The sequence below is a fragment of the Callospermophilus lateralis genome, chromosome 6 (assembly GCF_048772815.1).
Source record: "Callospermophilus lateralis isolate mCalLat2 chromosome 6, mCalLat2.hap1, whole genome shotgun sequence".
NCBI lineage: Eukaryota > Metazoa > Chordata > Mammalia > Rodentia > Sciuridae > Callospermophilus > Callospermophilus lateralis.
In genome coordinates this window covers 91,368,145-91,382,463 of record NC_135310.1, presented here as the reverse complement: position 1 = coordinate 91,382,463, position 14,319 = coordinate 91,368,145, and the positions used below count along the sequence as shown (strand labels likewise).

The 14,319-nt window shown below is 35.5% G+C and overlaps 1 protein-coding gene across 1 annotated transcript in view; it reads left to right on the top strand.

The window, feature by feature from the left end:
• Positions 1-14,319, top strand: part of Adgrb3 (adhesion G protein-coupled receptor B3) — a 674,891-nt gene that overhangs the window by 630,413 nt on the left and 30,159 nt on the right. The window contains exons 23-26 of the mRNA XM_076860054.1: positions 253-351; positions 651-822; positions 11,326-11,421; positions 12,889-12,928. Coding sequence (XP_076716169.1) covers positions 253-351; positions 651-822; positions 11,326-11,421; positions 12,889-12,928 — 407 coding nt within the window. The remainder of the gene's footprint in view (positions 1-252; positions 352-650; positions 823-11,325; positions 11,422-12,888; positions 12,929-14,319) is intronic.

The window sequence follows — 14,319 nt, the reverse complement described above, 5'->3', positions numbered from 1 at the left end:
TTTGATAGGGCGATTTATGGTGTCAATGATGGAAATATGCTTTGCATGCAAGAAAGGCCCAGACTGTTAAGAGGTAAATGTTACAAAGATAAATTGTAGTAAAAATGCGTCTTTAAAACAATCTAGAGCTTTCATCTTCGATAAGTATACTTTTCTGTATGAAATCGTATTTAAAGCTTACTTTCAGCAGCAACTTTTTTTGGTGACAATTCAATATTTTGTTCTTTTTGTGGGTGTTCTGTTTGTTTGCAGTCAGATGAGTGAGCCTCATAGCGGTTTGACGCTCAAATGTGCCAAGTGTGGAGTAGTTTCAACAACAGCTTTGTCAGCCACCACCGCCAGTAACGCCATGTTAGTCCCAATCATTTACATCTTCTTGTTACAAATCTTTACAGTGCATGTGAGAAAATGCTATGATGAAAAATAAAATAGTGTTTGCTAATACTTAAATATTTGTAATTGGCAACTACCTTTATAACTATGTGGGATAGTGTATAAAAGAATAAATAAAACTCTCAAATGTTATCTGCTTTGTGGTCTCCAAGTTAATAGTCTTGGTGCCACATATAAGAATGCTATGTTGAACGGGGGTTTGGTTATGGCCTGGGGCATGACATGCAGCTACGTAATGTTGCTTTGTCTCTCAACAGGGCCTCTCTTTGGAGCTCTTGTGTGGTGTTGCCCCTTCTGGCTCTGACATGGATGTCTGCAGTTCTGGCCATGACAGATAAACGCTCCATATTGTTTCAAATACTTTTTGCTGTGTTTGATTCATTGCAAGGCTTTGTTATAGTCATGGTCCACTGCATTCTTCGGAGAGAGGTGAGAAATGTGATTCTTGTGCAAGAGATGAGTGATAATTGAAAGATATATGCTAAAAAGTATAATCTTTTATTATAATATCTTGATTTTCAGATTGAAGCTGGTCTTACCACATTATCTTAAGCAATGGGGATTTATTAAGAGTCAAAGCTGGAGAGAAGCTTTAAGGAATAGTTCAGGAGGGCCCCTGGCACCCTAAAATGTGTGGGTCTGTGCTAAGGAACTCACAGCCAGAGGTACCAAGAACCAGGGAGAGAAGATTCAAGAGATGCTTTGTGGAGTGAGATAGATCTGTTAGAGAAACTGGTGCATGAGAGGGAAGGTGGCTTATGGTTGATAGGCAGTGTTCATAAATAAATAATGCACTGATATTTCATGCTTCTACATACAACACATTCTCATTTCTCCTATTAACTAAATTTATTTTTACTATAAAATGTTGAAGATTACTGGATACTTCTTTTGTCTCTAAATTGTGGTTAAAGTTAATAAAGATTAATGATTTTGATATGGATGTTTATGTTCAGAAAATACAAAAGAATGTACCTAGTGGGGCATGATAGGCAGTAATTATTTGTTCCTAGAATTGTAGACCTATAGTCATAGCATTTCTCTGCATCATGGCTGAAGTTTCTTGTCAGCAGTGAGGGAAGAAGTTATTCTTCATGAGTAGAGACACTGACACCAAATCCACCCAGGACAGTGAAAGATTGCAGACTTGAGTTGATTAGGAATAAAATGTTGTTTTCCAACCAAGGTGAAAATTATTCTGAATGCTTTCAAGCACTGACACAGTATTTACAAGGTTTATGAGTCATTTTAGCATTTTACTCTGGGGATGAGTGGTGACTGAAGAACACATTGACACGGTGCCATGCTAGTGATTCTGAGAAAATGGTCTACTCTGTCATTTTGCATTATTTGACTTGTTTGAGAAGTTTATTATGATGTGCACCTTGCAAAGAGATAACTGTGCATGTGAGTACATACCACATAGTTTGTACAATGAGGTGTGAAGGCAACCAGAGGCTTTAACCTGATTTACCAGGTGGGGAGAACAATATTTCTGTACTATTTCAGGAAGATACAGATGTCAGCAATATACCCACAGGTGTATTCTAAAGCCACTTTGTGAGGAAAAAAAATAGAAAAAAGATGAAGTATGAGTTTAACCTGCAAGGGGAGAGGCTGTTTCATCATTTGGAAATTCTGAAATAATTTACAGACCTTACTTACAGACCTTACTTACCTACAGACCTGAGTACTCTCATCACAAATTTGGAATGTCAGCATTAAAATCTTCCTAATATTGAGCTACATACCAAAAGAAAGTTCAATGATAATTTAGGTTGTTGTCTTTTCTAATTACAACTTCTGTGTTAATATTATCTCTATTTAAGTAACAGACTTATGCTAAATAAATAGACACATAATTCATTTTTAATGGACAATTAAGGATGAACTGTTACAGGCTTTAAATGAGGAACATGACATGCCTATATGCAATTTTCAGATGGCATTAATACCTTAGGTATTAAGGAGGAGGAATGAACCCCATCTTTAAATAAGCTTCCTTTTTCTTCATAAATATGATTTCTAGATAGTCTTAGAAGATAATCCAAATATGCAGATTTTTAAGTGACAGACATTATGATGGCTTATTATCAAGTTTTTGCTGCTTACATGAAGAAAAATATTTGGCACAAAACTCCTTCATTTCCATCAGAGCTTTTCCATACTTCCTAATTAGACTATTAACTGTCAAAAACATGATTTAAGGGCAATTAAATCAAATCATAAAATAAATGTCTCTGCTGAAGTAGATATCTGTAAATACATGTTTTATTCATTAATGGGGAATAAAAATATAGATATCATCTCTGTTATTGTTGCATTTTTAAAGATTAGTTCAAATTGAATAATTTTTGTAGTTGATAAATTAGTAGCATAATGTCATAACACTCTTTAATTCCAACATTGAAATGACACATCTTTTTTTTCTTTTATTGAACTTGAAAAATACCCTGTAACACTGCTATACATGAACAGATTTCAGTTGTAGGGAAAGTGTCCTTCAGAATTCTTAAGAGGAATTTCATTACTGAAAATAAAAAGATTTTTGTTTAAAAGAATTTCACATACCCATGGAACTTATCACAGGAGGCCTCTTTGCATCCCAGAGGTCCCTTTTGACCCACTACATGTGCACTGCCTGGCACTAGCAATAGGTCTCTCTGGTAATACTTCTGGTTACTAGCATTGACCACAGTCTAAGAAACAGAAGCCTCTTCCATGTCCCCTGTGTCTCCAGTGACATGTTATGAAATAGTAAGTCCATTAAAATACACCAAAGCAATTGGAATAGGTAGATGCCTATAAAATATGGGTCAAAATTAATTATTCTCAATCATCTTGATAATTACAGGAGACCCTAAGAATGCCATTTCATCTCTACTGCTTTTTCACTTTAAGAGATTTTCTTCACAATATCACAATTAATTCATATGGATTTTTCTTTCTTAAAATATATATGCAATGTAAGAAAATACTACTTTCTGATTTAGGCACTAGAGTTATATAGACATATTTCTATGTATTTCGGACATACTCTAACATAATTTGGTCCTTTTTAGTCTCTAATGGTTGTTTCAATACGAATTCAAGAGGCTGTACCTATATTTGCTTGTGGATTCTTTCTGAGGAGGAGGTTGGAAGAAAGCCTTGTGGTTAAACAAGAAACACTGAAATCATAACGTTTTTAATGTGCTGTATATGGAGCCAAATTTATTTGAAATGTGCCCTTGCTTTTTGTGGGTCCAATTTTAAAACTAAAATAATTTCTAATCAGGAAAGAAGAGAGAAAGGATAACACTGGCACTGCCAACTCAATTATATTCCACTTATTCTTTTTAAAAGCAATTTGAATATTTGCATAGCTGTTTGTTCTGATCTCCAGACATGACATCTTAACACTTAAATTCCATGAAATTTTTCTCCTTAAAATGCAGTTTCTTCTTCTGGAATACCTTTTAAATTGCTTTAGTAAATCCCTCTGAAAAACAAGAGAAAGCCAAAAAAGGAAAAAGGAATTTAAAATTTTTGAGCCATCTGATTTATCACAACATACTACTTTTAGCAACAAAACTAGATCTTAAGGCTAATATATATAGTTAATAAGATGTTTTGCATGTATCATTATTTGTTGATTAGAATTCATTTGGATTAAGCAAATAATCGCATATACTATTTACTATTCTCCACATTGCTATGGAAATTGAGACTACACAAGAGTTATGAAACCTTTGAAATAGTTACTGTTGCTAGGAAACCACTTTCTTGGTGCCTGCACGTTCTTCTCATCTCTGTCTCTGGCTGTGCCTGGCTCTAAGACAATCTTACAGCTTGATGTCAGAGGGGGAAAATAACAAGATTGTGATACAAAATAAGCTACAATAAAACCCTTTCACTAAATGGAAAGAAAAAAGCAAAGTGCTTAAATGGATAATTTTGTTGTGTCAGGGTGTGAGGATCCTGTGGCTGTTCTGTAGCATCAGTAATAGGGCCAAGCTTCTCTTTTCTTTTTCCCAAGCACTGGCAGGAGGTCTAAGCTGCACCAGATGAGGTCCCAAAACCTTCATCCAAACCTGTGAAGCGATTTTGTAGCAAAATTCTTAAAATAAACATGAACTGTTCTCTCTGACTCTCTTTCTGCCTCTCTTTTTCTTCTTCCTTAACCCTTCCACCCACCTTTTGATTTTTTAATTGTTTACCAATTTCCCATTCACTCTTATTATTTTCAAAAGAGTACAGATGAAATTATTTATAAGCACATGATAGTGAATGTATAAAATGCAAGCATACTTGCTTATCAAATCTAAAATCAACATTCTCCCAAAGTTGCACAGTGGTAGAGTACTTGCCTAGGATGCGCAAGGCCCTGAGTTCAATCCCTAATATCACAAGAAAGAGAGAGAGAGAGAGAGAGAGAGAGAGAGAGAGAGAGAAAGAGAGAGAAAGGACAGATAGATGAATGCAGTGATGAAGTAAATAGTAATTTGGAAAGAATACATGTTGCATGTAATATACTTCAGATGGAGGGTTGTATGGCCCTCAGAGCCTGACCACTCACAGGGAGATTAGATGTGATTCAGTGTAAAAAGGCATTTTTGTGCCCTTCCTTAATGAGGAGTGGGGCAGTGATTTCAGTTGGTCTTTGAAGACAAAGGAGTGGGTAATAGAGACTTCAGAATTTAATTGGGCCCTGAGGAAAAAAAAAAATGAGGTTGGAGAATTAAGGAGGAGGAGGTTTCCATTCGAAGAAAATGGACAGAGGTTACTAGGCTTATAGTTTTTGTGAAATGGAGCCTATGGTAAATGATAGGGCATCTGAGTCTTCTCTGGGACCACATGAAGCACATGGAAGTATAAAGCAAATGGTGTAATTTGGACACTGGAGTCATTTTTTTCCCCAAAAATGGCTATGCCTGAGCACCAGATAATACTGATGACTTGAAGACAGTATTATCTGTGATTTTTTAGAGTTTCCTAGTTAGTAGCATTCAGTGGCCTTGATCAAAGGTTACTCCAAGTGGTGTCATGAAGAGAGTTAAATAGACTTTGGAGAGTTAGTAAGTGGCCTAGAGGGCAGAAGGTCAGGGTACTGATCTTAACGTTTTTAACCTGCTCAGAAGAGAATTGTGTGTGCCCAAGAACTTAAGAAAGCATAGAGTGGGTTAGTAAGAGCTTTTTCTTTGTCAGGTTGATCTGAAAGTTAAAAAAAAATTTTTTTAAAGTTTTTTGTAGTTTTGTTTTCAATAAAATAGGATGCATGCTTTAAAGTGGGAGAATGATTAGAGGTATCAAAGTAAACCTGGATATTGTCAGAATAGGGAGTGGGAGCACAAAGATGGCCTTTCAACAGTAACATGAATATGACATAAAGTGGGACAATATACTATTAATCCACTAAACCATTTCCCAGAAATCTCTACCTTCACCCACTAGTCAGCCTATTTCATTGGCAGGGGAAGATAAATCCTATCTTCCAGATTAGACTTTCATGATTTATCATAATTGTAATTACATCATGAATATTGGCATCAGTCTTAATCTTCTAGTGTGGTTCTCCAAGTTCACTCAGAGCTTACGAGGTTAACAAGAGCATGAAATCAGATGAGCAAGATGGCATCAGTGAACAAGTCCAGACATGGAGAGGTCATACCAGAGATGGAAAACCCTGGCATGCCTGCCCGTAGCGTCCACCCATGGCTTGCTTTAAGCCTGAATCTTTCTCCCAGAGCCTCCCATTACCCTCTCAGCTGTTTCCACTCTGGGCAGCAGCACGGGTGCTTCTCTCTGTGGTGGGAAGTGGCACCTGAATACAGGCATGCAGATGGGCAAATCCTGCCTCCCTCTCCTTTAAGATCCAGATCCTACTTGGCAAGATTTTTACTCCAGTAACAGGAAATTCAATGTTTTGAATAAAGGAATAAAATGAAAACTTATCACATTACCTCTTATTTTTTTTAATGTTTTATCTAACTCATAAAAGGTAGAAGATTACAAAACAGCAGCTTAATTTCTGTTCATTTGGAAACAATTGTTCTGGTTCTTTCTTTCTTTTAAACTATCCTGTTCTTTGTTCGGTGAGTCATAACAGTGGAGGCAAAGTGGTGCCTTGGAATGAAGTCCAACTTTCAAGTCAAGTGACCTGGTTTCATTTTCATCTCTGCCACTTATTGTTATGATCTTGAGCATGTTAGTTAAGCTTCCTAAGTTCGAGGGCCCTTGGCTATACACTGGGATAACACCTGCCTCAAAGAGGGTGGCACAAGGCTCAAAGGAAGTGCAACCTGTGAAGGCACAAGGTCCTGGAGTCTGTAGTCTCATTTCCCTTTTCTTCCTTTCATGTTTGCATGCCAAGGAAATGCTACTGTAATTTTTCCAGATCATCTGTTTGAAATATTTAAAGTTTTCAACCCAATAAACTGATAACAAAAAGTACTTTGAAACTAAAAAGGTCCAACAAGTTTAAATGCTAAGTGATATATCCTTTAGGATTCCAATAAATAATCATTAGGACTGAAACTTGAGACTGCAGTTCATATTTATCCTTTATTATACAGCAAATGGCATCTTCTTTTTTTTCTCTTTTGTTATGAGAAAAGTCCAGTAATATTTTAATGATGCAAAGTCATTCATGCTGCTTATGTTGATTGACATCATGCATATGAAATGGAGGACAATTTATTCATGTAATGATTAAATTATGTGAAAAGCAATACAATAAGAAAGAATTGAGCCATTTATTTAAGTATGAACATTAGAAAAAACAGTAGACATGAGATTCAGAAAAAAATATACTACATTAAAAATGTTCCTCACCCCCAAGGAAACAATCTTAAAAACAATATCAAATAATTATAAGAATAAAACCAGTTTAAATGATTTTCTGGAATAAGAAGTCAAGAAGAGTAGCTTGAGGTAAAACTGTCTTTTAAAAAGGTGAAGCTTTTGAGTCTGAGCAGCTCGGTAGCTAAATACAGAGCCCATTTCAAGCTGTGCATTCTTTCCTGCGAGGTTTCTCTAAATTGCAACGCTGCCAAACAGTGTTTGGTGCTCTTCCCCAGCAATCTCTAAATCTGGCACCCACTTTCACAGTGACACTCTGCCAGCTGCCTTTCGGAGTGAGCACCAATTGAGAAGCTCCCAGCTTGCTTCTGCTGAGAAAAACTGAATCTCTCTCCCACAGGGAGAGAGACGGGTGACACCCCTGCAAACCCCTTTGAACTGGTGTCTCATCCAGGAATCCATCCCCAACAAGAAAGGTTTACAGCTTTCATTGGTTTTTTTAGAGCAGACCCCCAGCTGGAGCCAGTCAGAACAACTTTGGTGGGGAACAGTTGGATGTGTTCAACAGACGACCTTGATAACTTATTGTTTTCACCTCATCTGATTTTTGAAGATGTCTCTTGCCATTCTTTTCTTCATTTCACAGCATGCCATCAGATTTCCTTAAAAGTGTCCTACATTTTCAAAGGTAGTTAGATATCTGTTTCTTACTATACTCCTAGATATTTAACCCTCTGCCTGATCACCATTTAAGAGCAAAGACCTATTGCAGAATATTATAAGAAGAAATCTTAAAATCTAAATATTAACTCTGCCATAATTTATGTTAAATATTTAATTGTTCCAAACAGGCTTATTTAAAAGTTGTATTTACTGGTCTCAAGTAAGCTTTTAAAAGTGTTCATTGCACAAGAATTCAGAGTTACAATGATATTCTCTAATAACACACTTTTAATTAAATTGTTCTGTAAAATAAATGACTCCTTCTCCATAAATAGTAAATCAAAAACTATTACTATCCAGTGTTATGAACATGACTATTGGCACAGAAGTTTTTAATTTCAGCATAGCACAGCCTGATCTAGATTCTACCTTGTTTATTTTTAAATTTTTTATGCTTCTATTTGTCTGAAATCTTCAAGATTCTTGTGGACTTGCTTTGTTAAAAATTCTGTTCTCAGGTTGGGGATGTGGCTCAAGCAGTAGCATGCTCACTTGGCATGCACTGGGCACTGGGTTCGATCCTCAGCATCACATAAAAATAAAATAAAGGTATTGTGTCCACTGAAAACTAAAAAATAAATATTAAAAATTCTCTCTCTCTCTTTCTCTCTTTAAAAAAAATTCTGTTCTCCATCAGCATAATTCATCCTGATTCACAAAAGATAAAACTCTTTGTTTACCTGATAGATAATTCGATTAATCATCAAAATGTTTCCAAATAACTGTCGATGCTTTTTCCAGGTTCTGTCTTGCTTGAAGTACATTTTGCTGTGATAAGGAAATATGCACTATGAAATCTAGTCTAATCATTTTCCTGACAGTGCTGAACAGATTTTTAAGATCAATCCATGTAGATTATCCCAATGCATTTTTAAGATTTTAAAAAATGAAACAGGATTTGGAATCAAATGAGTGCCTATTTGTGAAGATTTCTATCAATTTCTGCAAATCTTTCTAGATTTAAGGTGTCAACAGCACTAAAAGCATCATACAACTTAACCCTTAAATTATGGCATTTGTAAGGCCCTTAAAATGACCTTGAATTTACTAGAGAACATTTGTGCTTTTCTGTTTTGTGTTTCTCTGGACAGCATTGACTGGTTCCTAAAGCTGACATCATTCTCCAGTGTAGAAATGCCCTTAATCCATTGTCAGGTTTTGGAGTTTGGAATTTGAAAGTATTGATTGTGTGTGTGTGTGTGTGAGTCCTGAAAAAGAGATTTTTTGTTTGTTTGTTTACATTTCCTTCAAGCAAGTAGATAGAAATTTTGAAGAGAAACTTATAGAAGTTGATTTTACATATTTCATTGTCAGCCGAAAGTACTTTTGGACAACTATGCTGTGAAGGTCCAAAAATGGAGAATGGTTAGTTAAGACCAGTCAAGTTAACCTTTGACATTACTACAATGTTTCATATTTTATATATGCTAATACTAAGAAATATATTTGAAGGACATCTTCATGTGCTAAATACCAGGGAGACTCTTCTAACATATTATTTATCTTCTTTTATAAATTGTGCTTCTTTAACAATTGACTTGGGGCACAAACAGAAAATTAACATATACCTATCTTTCTGACATTGATTCTTAAGATTTTTTTTCTAAAAACAAACAAATACGCTTTCCCCAATTCAAATCTCTGCATAACAGAAAAAGTGATGATCTGGCAAATATAAGACTGATTTTCTATTTTTCACATGTTACTTTATAACCTACAGACATGACATCTTAATTTAGAAAGGAGAAGCCTGAAAGCATTTGCACTGAAAGAACCTAACTTTGTCCTGACCTTGTGTCTTTTATTAGTAGAAGCTGGATGATTTAGTCCTAAGTATTTATCCAGATAGTCAAGAAAAAGTGACCAGACTAGATTTCACTACATCTACAATTTTTACCAACATGTTTGAAAAAAGAAAGAAGAAATTATCTTGTTGAGTTTTATCAGGCAACTCCTCATTCATTTTGGAGGAAATTCCAGATTTAGAAATGTTAGAATCGTAGATTGGAGAGTGCTCAGAGAGCACTGAATTCATCCCTGAGCCCCTTCTTTTACAGCTATTATGGCATCAGAAATTGGGGTGAGGGAGTACAAGTGGATGAAAGCTTCATTGCACTGGTTGGCACAGTCTGGTGTGGTTTCTGCAGTCAGTGTCTCTTTTCAAATCCTGCAATTTGGGAGAGATGCTACTAGTGATTTTGAAATGAGTCAGAGGACAAGGAGGAAGCTGAAGACAACCTAATAAGCTATTCCCCCGACCCCCAGCCAATACACAAGTTATACACATGCCACATCAAAACAGTGACAGACTATTATATATCAATGCTTTTTAAAAGTAATGATCATGTGTCATCTTGGTAGTCTCTATAAGGATGCTCCAGTAAAATAGGGGAAACACAACATTCCTATGTTTTGTTTTATTTTTTTTTAATCCAGTGAAACAGATAACATAAAAGAGAAGGGGAATATCAATAACATGAAGTCAAAAAAACAAAGCATTAGTAAAATGGCCACTTGGAATGAGTGTCTCTTTGTGAATGAAGATTTCTATCGATAGCTTATGAGGGGCCTAATGAACCACAGGAAGAAAAGGAGAGGCAGAGGCTTTGTACAGTGGAAAAATCATCTCTTGCATTTGCTATTTTATCAACTGTGTTCACTATTCAGCTATCTATATTTACTGAATTTTAAAAAATAACTGTTGCATTATAAACATATGTAATAAGGAAATTTGTTTTTACTTCCTTGTACATACACACAACATAACAATATAATTGTATTTTTTTAAATGAAGGAATTAATGTAATATTCTTAGAACTTCCTTGTGATCTGCTTGTTCTTCATTCAGAATCTCATTATAAATGGATGTTAAGGATGTTTGGCTGTGCTGACAACCATCCAATTTTGTTTCCCTTTTTGTTTCATTGTGTTCTTTTTTCATCAGGGCACATAGTACTTGAAAGGAGATAAGAAATAGTCTCCCCAGAGGTTCCTTATGTGAGACATAAAAGGAAAAATCCTAAATCAATTCTAGTCAAAAGATCATTGAGTAATCTCATTTTTCACAATGTTTAAAGCTGTTCTAAAGATTTTGCCATGCCAAATAGTAAATCCCCTTTGAAAGACACACATATTGTTTGTAACAGTGGAAATAAATCTGCTTTCTGGCAAGAATTATTAAGACTGAGTCAGATATGGCCATTTTGATAGCTCAGGAGTTCCCAACACTTCCCAGTGTAGATGATGGCAAGTGATAAATTTCCTTGGCATGGAGTAAAGTCGAAGTATACCAGCATTTGTATCAAGCAAACAAAATGGGTATTAGATCATAAGAGCAAAGATAGCCACTTTCTCATGGTTGATTGCCAATATAGACATTGTCTGGTTATTATTAAGAGAGAGGAAAATTAATGTTTCTTTCCCCTGCAGGTTCAGGATGCATTTAGATGCCGATTGAGAAACTGCCAGGATCCAATCAATGCTGATTCTTCAAGTTCTTTTCCTAATGGGCATGCTCAAATCATGGTGAGCTTTTGTTTTCCCGTTGATTGCTAATTAAGTCACGATTTCTCAAGAGAATTTTTAAAAATTCTTATTGATAAAATAACATCAAATCCCATTTTGAATGACTTCAGCTTTAGTTCATTAACAGACTAAATATGACACCAGGTAAATATTCTGTCTGGATTGTCTGGGAATCCAGGATCTGCTGCTGCCCGCCATGGGTGTCCTGTGCAACACTGCAGAGTATTTTCATTCTTGCCCAGCATTAGGGATGATGATGTGCACTTAAGATCATAGTTTTGTTTTGTTTTCAGTTCGGAACACTATGCACTTGCTCACCTAGTCTCAAAGCAGCGGTTCTCAGGCTTAATTACATATTAAAATCATCACAAGAGCCGCACCCCAGGCCAATGATATCAGAATCGTTGGAGGCAAGACCCAAGCACTGGAAGTCCTAGCATGCAGCCTAAGATGAGAAACATTCTTCTAGAGCATGAGGAGTACCACCTTTCCAGGGAAAGGTCCATACTGTACACAAGTCCTGACTATTGTTGCAATTAAGGGATACTGTAAGCACAAAAACTTTGGTGTGTTGTAGAAATGGGATAAATTTAAACTCATGAAAACAGATATTAAAAAATAAAAACCTTCTTTTAAACCACATATTTGATTTATTATTAACATTTTGGGGCTAGATAATATAAAATAGGCTAAATGATGGGTTAGTAACTAAGACTTAGGACAATAATCAATACCTTACCAAAAACAAATAGATAACCACAAAAAATCTCCAATTTAAAATATTTCTAGGGAAATGCATATGATTGGAAGACCTTGATCCTGAGAAGCTTAATTTAATTTTACCATTTTTAAAAATAAAAATGAAGTTATTTAAAATAAGAATCTGGAGAAAATATGAAGTAGAAATAAATTCTAGCAGGTTCTGAACCAGATGAGTATTCTTAATCTTAAATTTTAATTCCTAAACCTAGTAGGGTTTTTTTTTTTCACATTTTAGCAAAAGTGAATCATTCAAGGAGCCTGGCTTCACTAGTAAAAGGTTTTAAGCTGTATTATGAGATATTATATTAAAAGCAACATATTCAAATTACAAAGTACAAATGTCAAAGGCATTTATATAAGTATATTCATAACTATGCACATTTTGGTCACTTTATTTTGTTTAGAAAATTGCTGTAAAGTTCTATTCTTTTCTATACAATGATCAGCTTCAGACTGAAGATGACAGAAGGTATTGTGTTGCCTTATTAACACTGATGATTTTACTCAATGATTTTACTCAACGTTTGGTCTCTAAGAGATATTCTTGAAACAATCAGATTATTCTTTGAGAAATTGCCTTTGCACAAAATAATAAATGGGCACTGCCTAGTCAGAGATCCATAAACTTCAGTTAATTTGATTAGTAAAAGGTACTTGATGTCTTCATCAAATGATGATTCTATTCCTTATTGTTTCTTGTTACAGACAGACTTTGAAAAGGATGTAGACATTGCTTGTAGATCAGGTAAGACTATTTGGGTCTTGAAAATAAAATCATTAGGGATGTTAAATCATTCCTGTGGATTTTGGTTTTAAAGAAGATACTGTGGTTTATGCTTTACCTATTCATGTGTATGAATAAAGGGACTCTTCAAATGGAAGAATTACAATAGTACAGATGTGTGTGTCCGGAGGGAAAGAATAAAGAGAGAATGAGGAATGAGGAAGATATTATTTAAGGTTTATTGGGGGCCGGGCTTGGTGGTACATGCCTGTAATCCCAGCAGCTCTGATGGCTAAGGCAGTTCAAAGCCAGTCTTAGCAACAGTGAGGCACTAAGCAACTCAGCGAAACCCTATCTCTATATGAAATACGAAAATAGGGCTGGGGACATGGCTCAGTGGTTGAATACTGGACTTTTACATAGAGTATTTTGATTGAATTCAGGAATAAGAATATAAAATTAGTTGCTCATATCCCGTTGGAAAAGACCAACAGAACATTGCTAAGATCCTGGTGTATGGTTTCCAGGATTTACTATTTCCCTCTTTGGATAATAGATAAAATATTCTTCCTTTGCTCCATCCACCTTCTCCAGTTTCTTAAAAATTACTATGATGCTAGTTTCCACATCTATATTTTAAAACTGGAAGTGATTTGTTTGAATCTGAAAGCTTGAATTTATTTAACAGAATTAGGTATCTAATTATCTCTCCCCTGTACCTCCTGCCCTGCAAAAAATGAATAGTTTATTGGGAGCATAATGATAGCAGAAAAGCATTGATGTGAAGACAAATGACTTCTGTCCCACTGAGTAATGGTTATTGAGAGTGAAGCCACATAGCATAGCTGTTCTGCCCTCCATTTCATCATGTATGGAATATGGACAGATGTAAGGTTGAAATGCCATTTTGTTTGTGTGTGTGCGTGTGTGTGCAAACGTGCAACAGCCACAATTACTACGTTTTTAGAAGGGAAAGGAAGAAACCAGGCAGCACATCCCACCTCAGAAAACTAGGATTCCATTGACCTCAGGGCTGTCTTTCAGACTTTGGCTAAATTCTCACCAGAATAGATGACTTGAAAGTTTTAAAGAAGACTGCATGTTTCATATTTTGTGTAGTTTCAGTTGTTGGAAAATGTGCCTTTAAACTAGGACAAAAAAGGCCTTATGTTATCTTTTCTTCAGTGGTCTTTGTGCTGCCTTCTAGAATAAGAAGGGATATCTATTTCATTTAAATATACAAATATTTGAAATCATTTAGTCCAATAAAAGTATTTTTTTCTCAGATATAAGCAAGCCACATTTCATCATCCACTCCTCATAACATCCTCCCAGGTATAGTGCCCAAACTATCCTCCCAGGTATAGTGCCTAAACATTATTGACAAATGTTAAATTATAGTGCATAAATGT